The 21,740-nt window shown below is 43.1% G+C and overlaps 1 protein-coding gene across 1 annotated transcript in view; it reads left to right on the top strand.

Annotated features, from left to right (window-relative positions):
- Nucleotides 1–21,247, top strand: part of LOC311243725 (Na(+)/H(+) exchange regulatory cofactor NHE-RF1-like) — a 69,071-nt gene extending 47,824 nt beyond the window's left edge. The window contains exons 3-6 of the mRNA XM_084333059.1: nt 3,300–3,453; nt 11,834–11,877; nt 15,797–15,913; nt 18,358–21,247. Of these exons, the coding sequence (XP_084189185.1) occupies nt 3,300–3,453; nt 11,834–11,877; nt 15,797–15,913; nt 18,358–18,516 (474 nt within the window). The 3' untranslated portion in view covers nt 18,517–21,247. The remainder of the gene's footprint in view (nt 1–3,299; nt 3,454–11,833; nt 11,878–15,796; nt 15,914–18,357) is intronic.
- The last annotated feature ends 493 nt before the right edge of the window (nt 21,248–21,740 follow it).

A 21,740-nucleotide genomic window follows, 5' to 3' on the forward strand; every position in this document is an offset into this window, starting at 1 on the left:
TGGGCTCGGTTGTCATCGAGGAGTTGCGGTTGAAAAGCGCCTCTGAGCTTCCTCCGCTAGATAAGGAGACGCGACCGCTTCTTTCCTTTTCCTCTCGACTTTCTCCCACAAGCGACTTCGAGTCAAGTGTTCCTTTTTTATTAATCCAGCACGGGGGAGGGGGGGGAGGATAGGTAGTCATAATAATAGAGCATGGAACAAAGGGCAAAGTAATAATGATAATGGGGATAACAGTAGTTGTAGTGAACAGTAGTGAGTGGCAGGATTCAATCATACAGTAGTACGATAGTCCTAACACTAGTGTTTATTATTAAGAGTCAGACAGTCCTAACAGTGTTTATTATTAAGAGTCAGATAGTCCTAACAGTGTTTATTATTAAGAGTCAGACAGTCCTAACAGTGTTTATTATTAAGAGTCAGATAGTCCTAACAGTGTTTATTATTAAGAGTCAGATAGTCCTAACAGTGTTTATTATTAAGAGTCAGATAGTCCTAACAGTGTTTATTATTAAGAGTCAGATAGTCCTAACAGTGGTTTATTATTAAGAGTCAGACAGTCCTAACAGTGTTTATTATTAAGAGTCAGATAGTCCTAACAGTGTTTATTATTAAGAGTCAGATAGTCCTAACAGTGTTTATCATAAGAGTCAGACAGTCCTAACAGTGTTTATCATTAAGAGTCAGATAGTCCTAACAGTGTTTATTATTAAGAGTCAGATAGTCCTAACAGTGTTTATTATTAAGAGTCAGACAGTCCTAACAGTGTTTATTATTAAGAGTCAGATAGTCCTAACAGTGTTTATTATTAAGAGTCAGATAGTCCTAACAGTGTTTATTATTAAGAGTCAGATAGTCCTAACAGTGTTTATTATTAAGAGTCAGATAGTCCTACTGTAAGTAACAGTGTTTATTATTAAGAGTCAGATAGTCCTAACAGTGTTTATTATTAAGAGTCAGATAGTCCTAACAGTGTTTATTACTAAGAGTCAGATAGTCCTAACAGTGTTTATTACAAAGAGTCAGACAGTCCTAACAGTGTTTATTATTAAGAGTCAGATAGTCCTAACAGTGTTTATTATTGAGAGTCAGATAGTCCTAACAGTGTTTATTATTAAGAGTCAGATAGTCCTAACAGTGTTTATTATTAAGAGTCAGATAGTCCTAACAGTGTTTATTATTAAGAGTCAGATAGTCCTAACAGTGTTTATTATTAAGAGTCAGATAGTCCTAACAGTGTTTATTACTAAGAGTCAGACAGTCCTAACAGTGTTTATTATTAAGAGTCAGATAGTCCTAACTGTTTATTATTAAGAGTCAGACAGTCCCAACAGTGTTTATTATTAAGAGTCAGACAGTCCCAACAGTGTTTATTATTAAGAGTCAGACAGTCCTAACAGTGTTTATTATTAAGAGTCAGATAGTCCTAACTGTTTATTATTAAGAGTCAGACAGTCCCAACAGTGTTTATTATTAAGAGTCAGATAGTCCTAACAGTGTTTATTATTAAGAGTCAGATAGTCCTAACAGTGTTTATTATTAAGAGTCAGACAGTCCTAACAGTGTTTATTATTAAGAGCCAGATAGTCCTAAGTAACAGTGTTTATTATTAAGAGCCAGATAGTCCTAAGTAACAGTGTTTATTATTAAGAGTCAGATAGTCCTAAGTAACAGTGTTTATTATTAAGAGTCAGATAGTCCTAAGTAACAGTGTTTATTACTAAGAGTCAGATAGTCCTAACAGTGTTTATTATTAAGAGTCAGACAGTCCTAACCGTGTTTATTATTAAGAGTCAGAGCCGTTAGCTCTCCAGCAATTGGCAGCAGTCCGTACCCACAGTTGATTGATGGCTGACAAGCGGTTTGCGGTGTGTCATGGGGGAATAAGTGGGAGGGTTTTCCAGTAGAGCGTCCAGCTTTTTCCTCATCCTCGTCTCAGCCAACACCTCTAGTTCGACGAGAGGGAAAGAGAGAGAGAGAGAGAGAGAGAGAGAGAGAGAGAGAGAGAGAGAGAGGAGAGAGAGAGAGAGGAGAGAGAGAGAGAGAGAGAGAGAGAGAGAGAGAGAGAGAGAGAGAGAGAGAGAGAGAGAGAGAGAGAGAGAGAGAGTAGAGAGAGAGAGAGAGAGAGAGAGAGAGAGAGAGAGAGAGAGAGAGAGAGAGAGAGAGAGAGAGAGAGAGAGAGAGAGAGAGAGAGAGAGAGAGAGAGAGAGAGAGAGAGAGAGAGAGAGAGAGAGAGAGAGAGAGAGAGAGAGAGAGAGAGAGAGAGAGAGAGAGAGAGAGAGAGAGAGAGAGAGAGAGAGAGAGAGAGAGAGAGAGAGAGAGAGAGAGAGGAGTGTAACACCCTAAAGTGCAATAGTAGTAGAGAGAGACTATATTGAAGATTGAGAGACTTCAATATAGTTGCAGAGGGGGCTTCAGAGGAAAGGTGAAGGAAAACGTCCTCCTTGAACTGAAAGAAAATCCCAAAATGCTGACCAAGGCTTAGAGCTGAGACATATTTGTTTCCTGACCGCTACTCTGCAATAATGAAGCACTGAGCCGTGACTTGGGGGGGAGAGTGAATAATCATCGGTTTCTGCACACAACCCTCTTGTTCAGCTTTAGAGCGGAGCGGGATATTTCCTCTGGATGTAAAAAGTAAACAAATCTCTCTCTCCCCATCCCTCTCTTATCTTCTCCTCTCCCTCCTCCCTCTCCTCTCCCTCCCTCTCCTCCCTCACCTTCTCTCATCCTCTCTTCTCCTCTCCTCATCCCTCTCCTCTCTCCCTCCTTTCCTTTCCTTATCTCCTCTCTCTCCTCTCATCTACTCTCCCTCCTCCTCTCCTCTCCTCTCCTCTCCTCTCCTCTCCTCCTCTCCTCTCCTCTCCTCTCACCTCTCTTCTCCCTCTCCTCTCACCTCTCTTCTCCCTCCTCTCCCCTCCTCTCCTCTCTCTCTCCTCCCCATCTCTCCTCCCTCACCCTCTCTCCTCTCCTCTCTCTCCTCCTTTCATCTCCTCTCCTCTCCTCCTCTCCCTCCCCTCCTCTCCTCTCTTCTCTTCTCATCCCATCTCCTCTCCTCTCACCTCCTTTGCTCTCCTCTCTTCTCCTCCATCTTCTCTCTTCTCCTATCGTCCCCTATCCTATCATCCCCTCTCCTCCATATCCTCTCCTATTATCTGCCCCTCTCCTCTCCTTCCCTCCCCTCTCTCCCCTCTCCTCTCCTCTCCTCTCCTCTCCTCTCCTCTCCTCTCCTCTCCCTCCTCTCCTCCCTCTCCCCTCCTCTCCTCTCCTCTCCCCTCCTCCCTCTCCTCTCCCCCTCCCAGGTGAACAGCATGTCTGTGGAGGGCCTGCAGCACCACGAGGTGGTAGCAGCCATCAAGGCCGGGGGAGAGCAGGTCAGTCTGCTGGTGGTCGACCCCGAGACCGAAGCCTTCTTCAAAAGCTGCAACGTCCTCGCCACTGAAGAACACCTCACTGGTACTATGCACACAGATGCACACACACAGACGCACACACACAGACACACACAGACGCACACACACAGACGCACACAGTCACACGCACACAGACGCACACTAGGGCTGAACGATTAATCGATTTTAAATCGAATAAATCGCGATTTGAAATGATGCAATTAGCAAATCGCAAAAAAGAAATCGCAATTTCTTTTATATATATATATTTTTTTTTACCAGGAAGTCCCATTGAGATACAAGATCTCCTTTGCAAGTTGTTGTTATTGTTGTAGGAACGGTTTGGGAGAAGGAGGTAAGGGGTTTTAGATTTTTGTGTTTAGACTTCAGAGAGGGAGAGTAAAGTACCAAAAAAAGGTACCGTTGGGTACCGGTATCGATTCCCAGGTAAAAAGAAACATTTTCAGGCTCGGTGTCCCGAACAGACCCACCGCGTAGGCCAGATGCAAGCCGCATTTTACGATAAACCTCTGTGGGGCTGCTTAAAAAAAGTATTATTATAATCGCAAATTTTATCGCAATCGCAATATCTGTCAGAAAAATCGCAATTCGATTATTTCCCAAAATCGTGCAGCCCTAACGCACACACACATACACACGCACACATTCAAGATTCAAGATCTTTATATTGTCATATTTATATATGCTATATAAATGTAATTCATTATTGTTATCATCAATATCTATTATTTCTTAGACTGATTCCTGGTATCGTAACAAATGTTCTAGAGCTTTATATGGGCTTGGAAGGGTTTGTGGTTGTTGAGTGTGTGGAGGGCGATTCCAGCCTTGGATTGTCCAGACACTACTCCCTGGGCCATCTGCACATGCGTCGTTTGGGGAGTAGGTGCGGAAAAAAAGTGACTATAGCTCAGCAGCGAAAGTGCCGATCGACTTGCGAGTGGTCTCCCCGTGTTCAGGAGACTCGGGCGTATAAAACATTCTATTGGATCATGTCTCCAGCACCCCCACAGCCATAGCTACAACCACTTAACGTCAAGGCTCTGATCAACATTCATTCATTTTCTCCCCCCGCTCTCTCTCGTGAGCTGAGAATACCGGAAGTGTTGCGGTGGTCTATACTAGAATGTCTTCTATTGGTCACTGTTGCACACTGAAGAAAACACGTATCTTATTATAGTTTCATATGGTTAGTTGTGCACTTCCATAGTAAAGTGGTAAACTCATCACGTAATTTACGCTTCTATTAAACACAAATGTAGAACATAATAATAATAATAATAATAATAATAATAATAATAATAATAATAATAATAATAATAATAATAATAATAATAATAATAATAATAAATTGGTTTTGAAGAGAGAAGCGCCTTTCTCAGACTCAAGGACACTGTACAAGGAGAGAAAAACTATATAAAAGAGAGGGGAAATAAAAATTAGGAGGGGAAAAAAAATTACAAGAAAGTTAAAGGAAAACTCCAACATTTTGGGAAATTAGCTTATTTGGCATCTACCCTGGAGTTAGACAAGAAGATACATAACTTTGTCTTCTCTGTGCATGCAGTGGGAGTAGGAAGACGCGCACCGTTAGCCTAGCTTAGCATCAGTCACTGGAAGTAGGTTCCTCCATTAGCCTAGTTCCCAACGTCTTCCTACTCCTACTGCATGCACGGAGAAGAAAAAGGTATGCATCTTCTTGTCTAACTCCAGGGTAGATGGCAAATAAGCTAATGGAGTTTTCCTTGAACAAAAAACTAAAACAAAAAAACACAAACATGCTTCCGGTGGAACGTCAGCGTTTCAGGAAGTGAACAACGTTTGTTCACGTTCACCAAACTGAGCCGTTAATTTCGAAAGGATGGTTGGCGACCGACGCATCACTACAACCCACCCACTGCGTTCAATAGTTATAGAGGTTAGCAGCCTGGCCGCTTCATTACTTAAGGCAACCATCTTGCGCCTAGCCACGCCCCTGCGGCATTATGCAGCCGTAATCCCCCCTGTTTTCACATCGATGGTTAGCTCAACTCGTTCGCCGCCTTGCTGTGGAGCCTGCGGTGCCTTGGTGACAAGTTCGAATCACTTCAATTTTATTTTTATTTATGTAATTCATTTATCGCCTCTCTATATAAACGTGCATTCTTTCGCCGGTTAAGTTTAGGCATTCTTTCGGAGTTGGTTAAGGTTAGGGTTAAGTTTAGGCATTCTTTCGGAGTTGGTTAAGGTTAGGGTTAAGTTTAGGCATTCTTTCGGAGTTGGTTAAGGTTAGGGTTAAGTTTAGGCATTCTTTCAGAGTTGGTTAAGGTTAGGGTTAAGTTTAGGCATTCTTTCGGAGTTGGTTGAGGTTAGAGTTTGTCGCAGAGAATGGCAATAGACAGCCTATTTCCGCACTGCCGCTCTCTCGCGCTGCCGCGGTCACATGGGCGTCGTGGCCAATCAGAGAAACGCTGAACGCAAGTTGGTTGCCTAACGTGTTGACGCAGCCTGGCCTGCAGTATCACATGATATGCACTGACTTGGCCTTGGTGTTGCCAAAGTTAATGACTAAGCCCGAGCTTTAGGGAGGTACTGGTTGGCATATAGCCATCAAAAGTCTTCTTTACAAATGAAGTCATAGCAACTGTATCCATGGCAACTCGAGAGAGAGGGTGTGTAAAGGAGGTATGATGTTCAAGGATACAGAGACTTCAAGGAATACATTTTAGCGATTTTTAGATTCGGTTCGATTGTGGTTCAGATCTAGAACGATAGGAGATAGATCAAGTCAAGTCAAGAGTTTTATTTGTCACGGCATACAAGTATACAATGAAATGCGGGGGGTTGCGCTTCTCTTGCCCGCAACGATTGTGCAATAATACAATAGATTATAATAAGAATCCAAATGAACGACATTGTGCAATAAAACAAGTAAACAAAGTAGGGCATATCGGTATATGTACATGAGTTATTTACAAGAGCATGGTAAGACATGCTAGCCTTGCTAGGTCCTGTGATAGTGATAGATCAGACATCGGCTCCCCTGAAAACATGATTAGACCATATAGTAGGACAGTAGTCCAGGCGGGATAAGACCAAAGATTGTAGTACAAGCTTTGCTGTACCGTTAGTCAACAGATTTCTACACCTTCTGATCATTGAACTACCACAGCTCATCTTAGCCACCATATTGATAATGTGTTTCGACCAAGAAAGTGTTTCATCTATTACAACACCCAACAGTTTTGCCTCACTGACCTGTTCGATATCGGCACCGTTCAGAACTAGATATTTTTTTTTTTTTTTTTTTTTTAACCTTTATTTAAAATCGTAAGCATCTGAGGTTTCCCTCATTTACAGAAACGACGATTGTACAGTACATAATAAAAACAATATTCACAGAAATTTAAACACCAGAGGAGAAATTTAAACAAATTTAGGATTTGATCTAGATGTATATTTTGAGGCTATCATTATACTCTTGGTTTTTGCAACATTTAACTTTAACTTATTTTCACTTACCCAGTTCGAAATTAGCACTATCTCATCTTGCAATAACCTATTAACAGACTCAGATTGTTCCGCCTACAACGTCAATGGAAAGACACTAACGAAGGCGAACAGACAGCGTTGGGGGAACGACTCTAAAAACCTGTAGTTTGCCAAACTACTACTTCACAGTGAAAAGTAGTTCAACTAAATCTCAACTACTATAGAAAAGGAACTGTAGCTTGTTGTTGTGACCTGGCTCTTGGCACACAGTCCTCACCTCAGACCTCTGTTTGTTGTGATGTAAATCAATGAATACACATGTCTTTCTAAAAAGTATATAACTAAGCAAACTATTTATAGAAAATACAAAGGGAAGTGACGATCGAGACATAGATGGCCTTTGCTATGTTTGACCTGTTTGAACTGAAACAGGCCCCACCCTCACAAAGGCCCGACTGACCCGTACATTTAAAAGTTAAAATAATCTCTATAAGCAATTATTTGGGGGTTAAATAATCCTACCAGGCCAAAAGTGCACGAATAACAAGAAAAATAACTGAAAAAATGCTAGGCTTAAAGGAACACGCCAACTTTTTGGGAAATTTGCTTATTTGCCATCTGCCCTGGAGTTAGACAAGCGGGTACAAACCCTTTTCTTCTCTGTGCATGCAGTAGGCTTAGGGAATAGCCGCGCCGTTAGCCTAGCTTAGCGCCATTCACTGGAAGTAGGTGTGCCAGGTAGCCTAGTTCTCAACGGTCACGAAATACACTCCAAATGCAACTCCAAAACATTCCTGTAAATGTTGTGACCTGTGTGTTTACCACGTGGAGAAATAAAAAAAATAAAATTATACATTTTCGTTTTTTAAGCAGGTATATATACTCAGAATAATTGTTTGCCGAACCATTGCTGCCTGGGCGCAGTGATTTCATCACCTCAAAAGCCCTGTTTAAAAAAAAAAAAAAAAACAGGGCTTTTGAGGTGATGAAATCACTGTGCTGGAAACCCGCGTGAGAAGAGAGAACGCATGGCACAAATGACAAGACATGCCAAGAAATGCAAACGCTGAGGAGAAGAGGAAGAAGAAGAAAAGAAAAAAAAAACACCGGAATGATGTCATGAAGAGGTTCATTGCCATAGAGTCTGTCATCTTGCAGAACGGAACATTCCGTAGACTAAATTCCGCCCTACGTGATGAGCCACATAATGGGAACTTTCCAGGTCTGGTGGAGCTGCTTGAGTTGATACGAGTGATATTGAAGATGTCAGACGAGCCGAGAGAGTACCGACTACATGGGGAACACCATACAAAAGCAGTCAGGACACTGGAAGCGATAAACACAGAGAGTAAAACAAGCACAGACATTACTACTCTGTGATAATGGAGCTGCACCTGCCGGCTATGAGAGGTGGGTGTTTTATGGTGTAAACGAGTGAGGAGCCTCACTGAGACTAGTGAGTCTTTTAAAGCCATAGAGGGCAAGAAGGCCCAGGCCAGCTGTCAATCATCCCGATGCTCTCTGGCCCCGCCCATCAGGTAGCCTACCTGCTTAGTACGCAGAACAAGGACACACAGGCCAGGCCTGTCGGACAAAGCCAGAGGGCTGTCACACTTGTCAAACTAAAATGACTTTGTGAATAAGTTAAACTAACATCCAACCTATGGAGCAAGATGGAGCAACTCAACTGCCACTGCCACTGAGTTGAATAAGTTAAACCAACATCCAACCTATGGAGCAACTCAACTGCCACTGAGGTGTGTGTGTGTGTGTGTGTGTGTGTGTGTGTGTGTGTGTGTGTGTGTGTGTGTGTGTGTGTGTGTGTGTAGAGCTGCCGCGGTATTGATGTTTTCCTTACCGCACTAATTTGCAAAATATTTCCTACCGCGCGGTTATTACTGCACGCACAAAAAAAATTAAAAAAAAGAAGTTTGAATGCATTTTTTTTTTAGTAGTAGTCTACTCTTTATAGCATATAGCCTGCCTCTAGTCTAAATGTCTATCTTTAGAGGATGACTTTGCAGCATGAATATTGTTTGGGATTCGGCAAGCACGCATTAGTTATTGAAAGTGAAACACGGATTCGAAGTTTCCCCTCTGGTCGTGCGCAGTTCACTCGGTGTCGCGGGCAGGGGTGGTTACCCCTAACCCCCCCGACCCTTTCTTATTATTATTACTATAAAGTTACTACTTTATAATAAAGGCATTCGTTTTGTGGCAGTAACATTATATAGTTATACGTTCAATAACATCAGCGTATTTACCGGACCATGGCAAGGCAAGCAATACTCTATTCATATCTCAGTTCCTTTCTTTGCTCAGAGCGTGCTGAGTTGTCCCATTCTGCGGTCTGTTAATAAAGTTTTCAATCAGACAAGTGTATAGAACGAAGGGCTTTTATTATAACATTCGTTGCAGACAGTAAAATCATTATGTCTCGTTTAGTACTCCTGAGGAGCGATGATAGTCCACTCCGGCGGAGAGTTAAAGCTAACGTTATTAGCCGTGTTGTGATGAGCTGACATTCAGGACGTAAAAAACGTGTGACGCGTCTCTCTTCTGACCAATCAGTGGACTGCAATGTTTCACGTGACTTTTCTGGTACCCAATAGGGTCGCTTGGAACCTCGATAGAGGGAGTAGGGTATATCTGCAGAGCCGCAAGCCCAACGAGAGGAGGGTAATTTATTATTATTATTATTATAAAAAACAGTGGTGACGCGGTATTCAGCCTACTCTGCGGTGGCCGTGATGTAACAGCGATACCGTGTGTGTGTGTGTGTGTGTGTGTGTGTGTGTGTGTGTGTGTGTGTGTGTGTGTGTGTGTGTGTGTGTGTGTGTGTGTGTGTGTGTGTGTGTGTGTGTGTGTGTGTGTGTGTGTGTGTGTGTGTGTGTGTGTGTGTGTGTGTGTGTGTGTGTGTGTGTGTGTGTGTGTGTGTGTGTGTGTGTGTGTGTGTGTGTGTGTGTGTGTGTGTGTGTGTGTGTGTGTGTGTGTGTGTGTGTGTGTGTGTGTGTGTGTGTGTGAGAGAGATTGACTAAGACCGGTAAAACGTATAGATAGATGCCAATTTCCTCTCCGTGCGTTCAGTAGAAAGCTATCCGGCTGCAAGCTAGGCTACCGTTAGCACAAATGAATGAACGCGGATACGGAGTGGCTAGGCCAAAAACACCTCTTCCTGAGTTTTTCAAGCTAGGCTAGAATCCGCTACCAAAGGGGGAAGCCATTTCCAAACGGGTTTATGATGTCACTGACTCCTCCGGATCTTATCATTCCAGGTTCTGATAAGGAGGGGTGGACAGTGGACACACACACACATGCAGTCTCTTTTGTATCGCTATTAGGCTTGGGCGATAGCACGATATTATCATTTACGTGGCCACGATAATGGCCCTCATGTGTCCAAGATAACAATTATGCAACGCCTTGAGCTCTTGAGTCAGTCTCTCTCTTGCTTTCTCTACGTTTCACTGCATTGTTGTAGCCTATAAAAAAAGGGGGGGAAAAAGCTGACGTTGTGACCCTGTATATAACGTTACCCCATGTAGCCTAACTTGGAAAGAGGTCAGCTCTCGTTAGCAAAGGAATGTAAATGTGCCAAACGCAACGTTGTTGACATGTGGTCAAGTGTTAATTTACAGCACTGTATGTCCATCACCGCTCACATTATCACTTCTGATTGGAATGCTTGAATCTTCCCCCCCCCCGAGATTGTAACATTCATTTTGTGGCAAAGGCCTGTGTCAAGTTAGCGACAACAACAAGACTTCCCGTAAGAGTTTTTCCAAATAAAGGTCACCACGTTTTTTTTGTTTGTTTTTTATCCACTTTTTCTCCTCCAGTTTTTCTGTGTTTTTTTTCTCCCATCCCAATTTAGTCGTCATGCCAATTCCCCCCTCCCCTTCCTGGTCGTTGCTCGCATGTGCCCCCCACTGGTCGGTCTAGGGAGGGTTGATGGATACTATCGCATGTCCCCTCCTCCGATACATGCAGAGTCAGCCAGCCACTTCTATTCACCTGCCAGCGCGGACTCTCATTGGTGAGGTGTAATGTGTGGGAGGCTCACACTCTACCATCACCATCTCCCTCCCTCGCTGTGCTGGCGCCCTGACCGACCTGTAGGAGTAGCTGTTTACAATGACCAGATTACCACCCATTGACTCTCCTCCCGCTGACTCTGCCAATTGAACCAGTATGACGGCCGGCCCAAGCCGGAGGCAACGCTGACAGCCGGATTCGATACCAGTGTCTCTCGCGTTGGTGACGAGCGCTTAGTCCGCTGCGCCACCCAGCCGCCTGGTTACCAAGTTTTTCTTAAAGCAATAGCGTCAGTCGCGGAATTTCGACATTGCCCCACGCCTAATCGCTATACATGTGAGGGCTTTTCATTGACTACATTTCGTTCCCCTTACCTTAACCCAAAAATGTGTCTTTTCCAAACTGAGGAAACTGTGTTCTCACTACCTCAAAAAGTCCTGATTTCTTATGTCAAGAATGTCCTCGCAATTCTAGTAATACAAGTACACACACACTCACAACCGCGTGACGTTTCTGGTCATGTGACATGTGCGCCCAATCGTGTGACGCCTGTGTCTTTGCCCATTTCCGCCTCGAACAGCATGCAAACTACCTAACACCTAGCTCTATCACTGGTTAAGCTTAGGCGACTCTTTCGAAGTTGGTTAGAGGTTAGAGTTTGGAATCAGGGCTGGTGTTCTATCGCCCTGCTCTAAGACAAACTCCTTAACCAACTTCGAAAGAGTCGCCTAAGCTTAAACGGTGAAAGAAACAGGCGTCACACGATTGGCCGCACATGTCACATGACCAGAAACGTCAGTGGCCAATCGGAGAGCGTCTCCGAAAACTGCGGCTACGGGAAAAAAATCACGCCTCACAACCCTGCTGTTTGTTCACACATGTCTCATTTCCTCCTCTTCTTGTCTCCTCTCTTCCAGGACCTCTTCCAGAGCCCGTGTCAAAAAGAGCGTCGTTGTTGGAGGTGAGGACTGTGTGTGTGCGTGCGTGATGCGTGTGATCCTGACTTAACCCTTTCATGCTCCATCATTAGCATCATTAGCTCATCATGGAGCATCGCCGTCGGTTGTGTGATAGTTAAGGGTTAACCTTCTGTCGTGTGGCAGTGAAAGGGTTAAACATTAGGGACACATTTCACACTACAAGCCAGCTGATTGAGGATGGCTTTTTTCAATATGGGACACGAACACTGCCCCCCCCCCCCCCCCACTAAACTAAAGTACACCCTAAAGTACAAAATGAAGTACAAAATGCAAACTTTAAAAAATCCAAAAATGTGATATCTTTGTAATATGTAAAGCGAGTGTGTGCACTGAATGTAGACTTCCTGTGTGTGTGTGTCTGTGTGCGCGTGTGTGTGTGTGTGTGTGTGTGTGTGTGTGTGTGTGTGTGTGTGCGAGAAAGAAAGACACTATCACAGTCCTGTCAGTGTTTCTCCTAAACGTGTGTTAGGGGGGGGGGGGGGTGATTGACAGTTGCCAGCGACAGCCCCCCCCCCCCCCCCCACCTCAGTATATCCTGGGAAAGCCCCGCTGATCCCCGGTGCACCTGCCCCCCCCCCCCCCCCCGGCTGGAGACCGAAGGCGTCTGGACAGTGTTGTGTGTCACCGGTTATCTCCCGTCTCCATGTGCCCCCCCCCCCTGTAAAGAGGAGCGTGAAGCACATGTAGCAGATACAGGAGGGAGAGAGCTCTTATCAGAGGGACATCTCCTCCTCCAGGAAACACCTCCTCTCTCTCCCTCTCAACACACACACACACGCACGCACGCACACACACACACACGTGCACACAGAACTACAGGGACACCTCCTATCAACACACAAACACAGGAACACCTCCTCTCTCCCTCTCAACACACGAGAACAAACACAGAACTACAACGGCTAGAGACAGATGTTTTTCTTGGCTCCGATATTCGAGTTAGCTTGAATTTCCGATACCCGATATATCTGCCGTGATACCGTAGTAGGCGTAGTTTTAGGGGACGGGGACGGGGACGGGGGGGTGCAGGGGACATGTCTCCCTCAATATTAAGAAGAGGTCAATTTGTCCCCCCCCTCAAAAAGTATAGCTAATATGAAAGACAACCCCCGCTACAAAAGGGATAGGTCTGTTCACCCCTATACACACACGCGCACACACACACACACACACACACACACACACACACACACACACACTAGTGTCAGCCTGGGAAAAGTAGATTGTCCCCCGATGACATTGGTGCTGACCCCTCACCATGGCAACAGAAGCAGCAACAGTGGGTCACAGTGTCTCTCTCTCCCTCTCTCTCTCTCTCTCTCTCTCTCTCTCTCTGAGACCCTGGAGGATCATGGGATTGAAGCTCCTGTAATTCCCAAGGCCTGTTGGGGATTATGCTAATGAGATGACTAACGAGGCAGACTTTACTTACACTTACAAAACAAACCTCGGCGGCGGCTCCCAGCGAAGGAACAATGGCCGCCCCAAGTTGTTTCTTTATTATTTCACCCGTTACGTAATATAGAGCACTTCACAGTCGCCATGTAGGTTCCCAGGGGCCTTCAAACCTGTGTGTGTGTGTGTGTGTGTGTGTGTGTGTGTGTGTGTGTGTGTGCGCGGCTTCTTATCAGTTGAGCCACGCTGTAAAAAGAGATGGCCCCTAATTAACCCGCGCCAGCGAACTGAGACTCTAGCCCTCCCGATCAAAAGGCCTCTCGACGGGGTGGTCAGGTCCACGAGCCCATTGCAACGTATCGTATGTTGTAAATAGGCGTCTCAAGAGGATTGGCTGCTGCAAACATAATAAATCCCCCATCTTAAGTCACATTTTAAAGCTCATATCCAGACTTAAAATCTTATTTTTAGAAAACGAGTTGAGGAAAAACAGCCCAGAGAGAACTGACCTATCTCCACTTTCAAATCTCACCAGTCAAACGGAGTTCTAGAACGGAACAGAATCCTACCAAGGGGCGACGCGCTGGTTGTTTGGTTACCTGCCAGACTGAGTCCACAACCTTTTTACCAGCCACAGCCAAAAACCTGAGCAGCGTTTGGCAAGCGGCCGGTGTTCATTTCCCACGGTCCGTGGCGATGTAATCCAAGAAGGAGAGCGTTTGAATAAAACCATTTATAAAAGGGAACCAACCAACCTACGGCACATTTCCAGAATTCATACATGTTATTCCAAATGGTCTTAAGTCGGTCCAAAAACATTAGTGAAACATAAACTTAAAATCTCTCACAAATCCCAAAAACCGGGATGCCGAAAGTTCATGATGTCTGGTATCAAGTCTGAAGCATCTCCATAGAGACGATGAATTGGGGAAGCTGTTCTAGAGATGACACTGAGGGCACCCAGGGGAACTCTCGCATCACTCATTCATTTATTAGCGTCTTAATCGTACTTGCATATGCACATTTATATGTATCGACAATCCACTTAATCTGTTTCAGTATGGCGTATTGCACATTGTACACAGGGTTGACCTAGTATGGAATTTGTATATTATACCAGGGTGGGCTGTACATACTCATATAGTGATATATCATTAGAGTAACGTATGTTTCCCCATGGGGGGATAAATAAAGGAATATCTTATCTTATTTGACCTGTTCAGCAGATCAGATCTTTACCTTTATTTTCATATTTTTATTTATTATCTACTATACTTTTTTATTCTATATTTCCTTTACATTTCTATTACCCTGCCTGTAACCCCTCCCCCGTGACCACAGAATTTCCCCAAGGGGTTTAGTTAATGAAGATCCATCTTATCTTATATTATTATATGGGTAGATTTTCCGTTTCAGAACTGAGAACACGGCTAACGCTATATCTGGGTATAAAGGATAAAACAAACCGTCCACAAAATCGGTCTCCCATTCATTGTCAACAGAGCAGCTCCAGACGTCACATCATACCTGATGACATCACTTTTTTTTTTTTTTTTGACTTATCTGGTTTCTGGCTTTGGGGGAAGAATACCTCATGTTCACAAATATTTATTGCACTTTCCTTAACCCTTTCACTGCCACACGACAGAAGGTTAAACCCTTTACTATCACACAACCGACGGCGATGCTCCATCATTAGCGCCGCATGATCCGCGTCGGCTGTGTGATAGTAAAGGGCTAACCTTCTGTATTGTCACAGTGAAAGGATTAACCGGCTGTCGTGTGTGGCAGTGAAAGGGTTCATTCTTAATTTGGCTGGTGTTGAATGAATCCAATGCTAGTCTGTGAGCAGCAGTGCTTCAAGCCACTGGTTGGAAAGGTTTTTGCATAGTGGCTCCTGCCCCCTGGTGGGCAAAATCACATAATACCTTTTAATAATAACTTTATTTATATAGCACCATTCATATATAGATTGCAGCTCTTGTGCTTTACACAAGAAAACGAAACGAAAGGATAAAAAAAATTAAGAAAATAATTATGAACGCTCGTAAAATAAGGATTGAAATGATAAGACATTAAAATGATAGAAATGGTAATAAAACAACTGGATAAGATAAAAATAGACAAATAAGACAAACAGTAAGACAATAACATAAGACAATAAGAAAGGACAAATACAATAATAATAAAATTGTTAAAATAATAATATAGCTAAATTAGACGGTAAACAATAAGAAAACAATTAAATAACTGTAAAATAAGACATTACAAAACAACAAATAAAATAAAAACTACATAAAATAATTATTCTAAATTATAATAAAATATTTAAGTAAAAATAAAGAAAAATAAGACTATAAAATAAAGATAGTTCATTTAAAAGCTAGTTTTGGGGCGTAGTAGCTGAAAGCACTCTCACCGTTTTTCTTTCTTTTCATCACATGTATTATGTATTATGTACGTACACTTGGTATGAGTTGACGTGCGGCATCATGTGTTTTGCAGGTGAACGGTAAGGACGCCGTAGAGTTGAAGCCCGTTGTCTCTGTGAGCCCGAGTCCGTCCAACGCTTCCTCCAACGCATCCCTACCCAGAGCGACCGCCTCCCCCCCGACACCAGAGGTACGCTCATTGATTGATTGATTGATTGATTGAAAACTTTATTAACAGATTGCAGAATGGGTACAATACAGTACAGCTCAATACACACAATTGTTAAGGGGATGCAGACCAGAGAAAGACTTTCGCCTTGTTTACATCAGGGTCCCCCATTTTCAATTCATCATGACATTTATGACACACAGATATCTGGTCCTGATTAATTGAAAATGGGGGGAACGTCTTTCTCTGGTCTGCATCCCCTTAACAATTGTGTGTATTGAGCCGTACTGTATTGTACCCATTCTGCAATCTGTTAATAAAGTTTTCAATCAATATACAGTACTGTTACATCCAGACATTTATGACATACAAGATATACAAATATACAGTACTGTTTACAGTACTGAGAGAGAATGTGTGTTGAAGTTCACGTTTCAAGTTGTATTTGTCACATATGATATAATGTACATTACAGTGAAATGCTTGGTTCTGTATGAGCCTCCTGAGAATGTGCTTCATACAGTAAAAAGCTAAAAAAAAATAAAGTCCAAACACTATATAATATACAAACTAAAGTACAAAATGCAACCAGAATGCAAAATGAGGTAAGGGATGTAGTGCCAATCTTTAGTAATAAATAGATCAAATACGGTGTAGTGTTAAAAGTGAATGTTATTAAAGGTGAGTGTTTAAAGTAAGTGTGTGGATGTGTGTGCAATCAAATCAAATCAAATCAAATGTATTTGTAAGGCCCGACAACACACGTTAATGTCCCCCATGGGCCGGACACGTCTTCTTTAAACAAGTCAAGAACAAAACAAGAACACCATAAGGTCCAAACATTTTTAAATAAATGCAAAATAAATAAATGCAACACTCCCAGACATACCCCATGCGAAGGTAAGGAAAAACTCACTAAAACCTAGCAATAGGAGGGGGTGAGATCAGGGTAGGTTGAAGGAGAGAGAGAAAAGATGGGTCTTAAGCAGGGATTTAAAAGCTTCGACAGAGCAGGCGCCCCTGACGACGGCAGGTAATTTGTTCCACAGGTAGGGAGCGCGGTAGACAAAAGGCTCTGTGGCCGGCGGATTTCTTTTTAACCCTAGGAATCGATGGAAACCCCGCATTTTGTGAGCGCAGAGCACGAGCGGGCGAGTATCGAGAGATGAGATCGGATAGATAGAGATTTAAAATGTTGTGGGTGAGGAGTAGCACTTTAATGGGTCGCCAGATGATTTTCAAAAAAATAAAAAACTTCTTAGGGACCTGCACTGGCTCCCCATTGCTGCATGAATCCGCTTCAAGGCCCTCGACCTGGCATACCGTGCGGCAAAGGGAACCGTTCCCGCCTACCTCCGGTCAATGGTCTCTAACTACACACCCTCAAGACCCCTACGCTCTGCATCTTCTGGCCGCCTCAGACCTACTCCTATCCAAGCTCCCGGAGGGTCATCAAAGAGAAGTCGCCTATTCTCAGTCCTTGCCCCACAATGGTGGAATGAACTGCCCATGCCCACCCCAGTTAGGACAGCCGAATCCCGTCCAATCTTTCGCCGTCGACTAAAGACGCACTTCTTCAACCATTATCTGAAATAATGAAAAAAGAAAAAGAAAAAATCTAACCCTAACTAACCTGACTGTCATGCACTTGTCCTAATAAACTAACCTACACTGTAGCACTCAACACTTTGATGAACATTGTTACTCAGCTGAGAGAGTTGTGCCCTTCCTGATGGCTTGTCGTACAGAACTTGTAAGTCGCTTTGGATAAAAGCGTCAGCTAAATGACTAAATGTAAAATGTAAATGTGTAGATGGATGTGTTAAGTGTTGCATAGAGTCATGGGAGTGGTGTGAATGTACAGTACTGTATACGTGGTCGCAGTTATTGTCCGTGTGGTAATCTGTGTATATCATTATTTATTACATGGCGTTTTAACATTCGCGAAAATGCTTGATTGTGATTGGTCAATAGCGCTCGGTTGCCCATAGCAGCGGTCAGTAAATTTTCCGATAACTGACCGTTGTCAGGGGCAACCGAGCAATAATGACCGCTGTTCGCAGCCGGAGCAATCAAGCATTTAGATCGCAGTCATGAAAGCTGCTCAGCATAATGCACAGCTGCACTCATCAGTGCAAGCTGCCGGCGATGACAGCGCGGAGCCACAGAACCGAACAAATGCGTCTGCATTTGATCTCGTCTTGTCGATGGTGTAAAATGAATTAGGTATATTGTTAGTAAGTTAGCCATGTAATAAGCGGGATAATGTATAGCTATACTCTGTCATTGTCGCAAAAGAATTGACCTTCACTGCGTTTAGAACACCTCGGCGAGGCGCCTCAGTGTTCTAAACTCTGTCGGTCAATTATTTTGCGACAATGACCTCGTAGCTATACATTATCCCTTACATATTTGCAATCTGATATTGAATTCTGCTGATCGTGTGTGTGTGTGTGTGTGTCCAGGTTAAGAAGGCTCCAGCCCCGGCCCCAGCAGCTGCCGTGGTCCTGTCCCTGGGTGGGTCCGTAGCCCAGGCCAAGGAGAGGGCCCACAAGAAGCGCTCTGCCAAGAAAGCCCCGACGATGGACTGGAGCAAGAGGAACGAGCTCTTCAGCAACTTATAGAAGAACAGAAACGTCCCCCCGTCCCCCCCCCTCTCTGCTGCCACCAGCAAGCAAGGAATGGACTGCCTTGCTCCCTCCTCTCTCTGTCCCTCTCCATCTCTCCGTCTCGCATCCCTTCTTTAATTTACAGTGCGAAAGACACACACGTCCACAAACGACGTGTGTACAGTCGGTTCCTTTAGCACATTTATATTATGAATAATGTGAAAGCAGTGTTATTTTTCATGATTTTGTTTGTCTTTTTTTTTCTTTTCTTATTAAATCTTTTTGATTATGCCACTTCCTCGTTTTCCAAAACGGTTGAAATGTCCCGTTGATAATAATAATACACGAGGCGTTATTTTGAAGTAATAATCTCGAACATTTTCATATAAAGCGATGTTTTGCCACTCTCCTCCGTCGCCAATTGATTGTAGCACAATAGTGATTTTATACTCCTGCCCCGGTTCATGAATGTTTTTTAACCATTGGCTGTTCTCAAAAACACCGTTTTTTTTAACACTAGAACAGCCATGGAGAAAATGTCACCGATTCCCGCCGGAACGGGTCAGATGACCCCACAGCTTATATGAGAAAAATGAAACAGTGTACTATATAATTACCTCTTAATATAAAAATATGAGGTTTACCACAGGTTTGAGTGACAAAAAATAAATAAAAATAATAATAATAATTAAAGAAAATATTATAAATTTTTATATTTTTTTTTGGGTGGAAGAGCCACACATTGACGGGGCAAAGAGCCACATGCGGCTCGCGAGCCATGGGTTGGCCACCCCTGCGCTAGACGCTCGCAAAGTGCTGTGACTTTCCACATATATATTCCATATATATGTGGAATAATAACGTTCTAATTACATTTTCCTGAAGTCATTTTGAAATTTCAGAAACCGTGCCAGGAGTGACAGAGCTGGAGCTCGACCGAGTGACGAGGATACATTTATTGAAAATGCCTCGGGGTCATGTGACCCCTTGTCTGCTGTGCTAGTGTTAAAACACCGGTGTCTGGCGAGACATTCATCCTTCTATTCATTCCAAACAAACTGCTGCTGTTGCTGCTGGGGACGTAAAACGCGTCACTTCCTGACTCGTTAGTGAAGCACGAGATGGAAAGCGAGTCAACACTGTGCATGAATGCAACGGCACCAACCAGGCATCACCAATAGGTGTCGCCAAAATAAACAGAAATTAGGATATTGGGATCACCACTTTAATAAGTAAAGATGAGAGAGTAGGGACGCACCAATATGAAAATGGCCGATAACCAATATTTACAGAAAAAAATAATAAAGTAAAAGTAATCTAATTTTGTACATACTGAAAGTGATGAGACATGAAAAAACACTGTAAAAATGGAAAATATTCTGTCTTTTATTTTTGTTTCCGCAGCCTATTTTAATGCGGTTGTAGATGGAAGTACCAGAAAACGAAACCGTGCGGTGAAAAGACAACGACACAAAACCCCTTACGGCTGGACAGAGAAATAATCCATTGGTTGTTCACATCTGTCCAGTTCTGCTCATCCATTATTTATGATAAAAATAAAATACCATCATTACCCGCACGTTTTTTTTTTTTTTGCTCATCATCGGACCGGCGCTGATAAAGAAATAAATTATCAATATCGGACGATACAGATATGCTTACAGATATATCATGTATTTCTAAATAATAAAAAAAAAAGTGAACGAGTTTTTCGTAAGAAAAAGGAGCGTGCAAAGGACAATGGAACACAGGGAAAATAATGAACCGTTGACGGATCTGTGACATCATCAAGGTTACAAATCGACATTACGGGAAGATTATGTGATGGGATGCGTTTTTTGTGTTAACAACTCTTTTGATTTATGCAATTGGACTGATTTGTTCCCGGCGATGACGAATTGTTTTTTTCGAAATATGAAATTTGCCTTTTAAAGAGGTCAATATTTCTACTCGTCTCACGAATCAAGCATGAGAGGATATTATTAACAACTTCTATCTCGGTGGACATCTGGAGGCTTATCGTTAAACGTTTGCAGTACATAATTAAGTCTCGGGATTTATCTGCCAAAAAAAAAAGTCCACGATAGCCTTTTGTTTCTATCATCGCTTGTGTGTGCAGATACAAAAAAAAGATAAATCTTCATTGAATGTACATTTCCCTTATTCCAATTAGGAATTCAGGCCACTTTGGGGGGAGGAGGGGGGGGTCTACTATTCCAAGAAAGTCATAATATGATGGTTCAAGGGATTGTGTGCAGTTTTTCAAGATCATGAAATCCATAATGTAGTAGCCTTACTGTGTTGTACACTTTCCTGAGTCACTCCCAGTGCGAACCTGTGTCGAATCAGCTGTTGTTGTTGTGGACCCGTCTTATACCCACCAAGCACACCTGCCGCCAGGGGCCGTGTTTTATTATTAAGAAAATTACATGAAGAGATTTTTTCATTTTTTTTCTTTCTCGTACGTTTTATCTTTTATTAGAATTGTATATACAATAACTGATATAAAAGGGGAAAATCTATGTGTCGAATGTCTGGAGAGAGAAATTCTCTTTTTTTGATTGTTGTTGTGAAATTGCTCTCGGATGAGAAGAGCTGCACCCGGGTGTCAGGTACACACCGTGTGTGTGTGTGTGTGTGTGTGGCCTCGAACCTACACCACTCCTACAACACATGGTGTGTACAGGCCTACCGGCTGTGGCTCTCCATCCTAGAATGTATTGATGAGGATTAACAAATATATACATTTTGGATCAAATTAATTAACATGTCGTCCTTATTTGTCCGGTTACAGTGTGCGTTAGGGGTGTAACGGTAGTACGGTACACAAAAACCACGGTACGGTACGTACCTCGGTTTTGAAGTCGAGGTTCGGTACGTGTTTTCGGTACAGTGGGGGGAAAGTTTGCAGTAACTAATTGTACTTGTAGAGGGCTGTCGACATATATTCTATATTGAAATTAATAATCGACTTGTAAAAAAAATTATTATAATAATAATTATTATATTCGATTGTGGAAAAAAACAGCCCCCGGTGGGCGGTTGTTATAGTGGTTAACATACCGTTGTATTCGTTCGGTACACGACTACACAGCCGTTCGGTACGGTACGGTACACACTGAAACTTGTTCGGTACGGATACGTGTACCTTTACACCCCTAGTATGTGTGTATTTGTGTGAGAGAGAGGGGGGGGGGTAGAGGGGGGGTCATAGAGAGAGAGACCATACAGCAGTGGAC

The sequence above is a fragment of the Notolepis coatsorum genome, assembly GCF_963971535.1.
Source record: "Notolepis coatsorum genome assembly, chromosome: 17".
In the NCBI taxonomy this organism is placed as follows: domain Eukaryota; kingdom Metazoa; phylum Chordata; class Actinopteri; order Aulopiformes; family Paralepididae; genus Notolepis; species Notolepis coatsorum.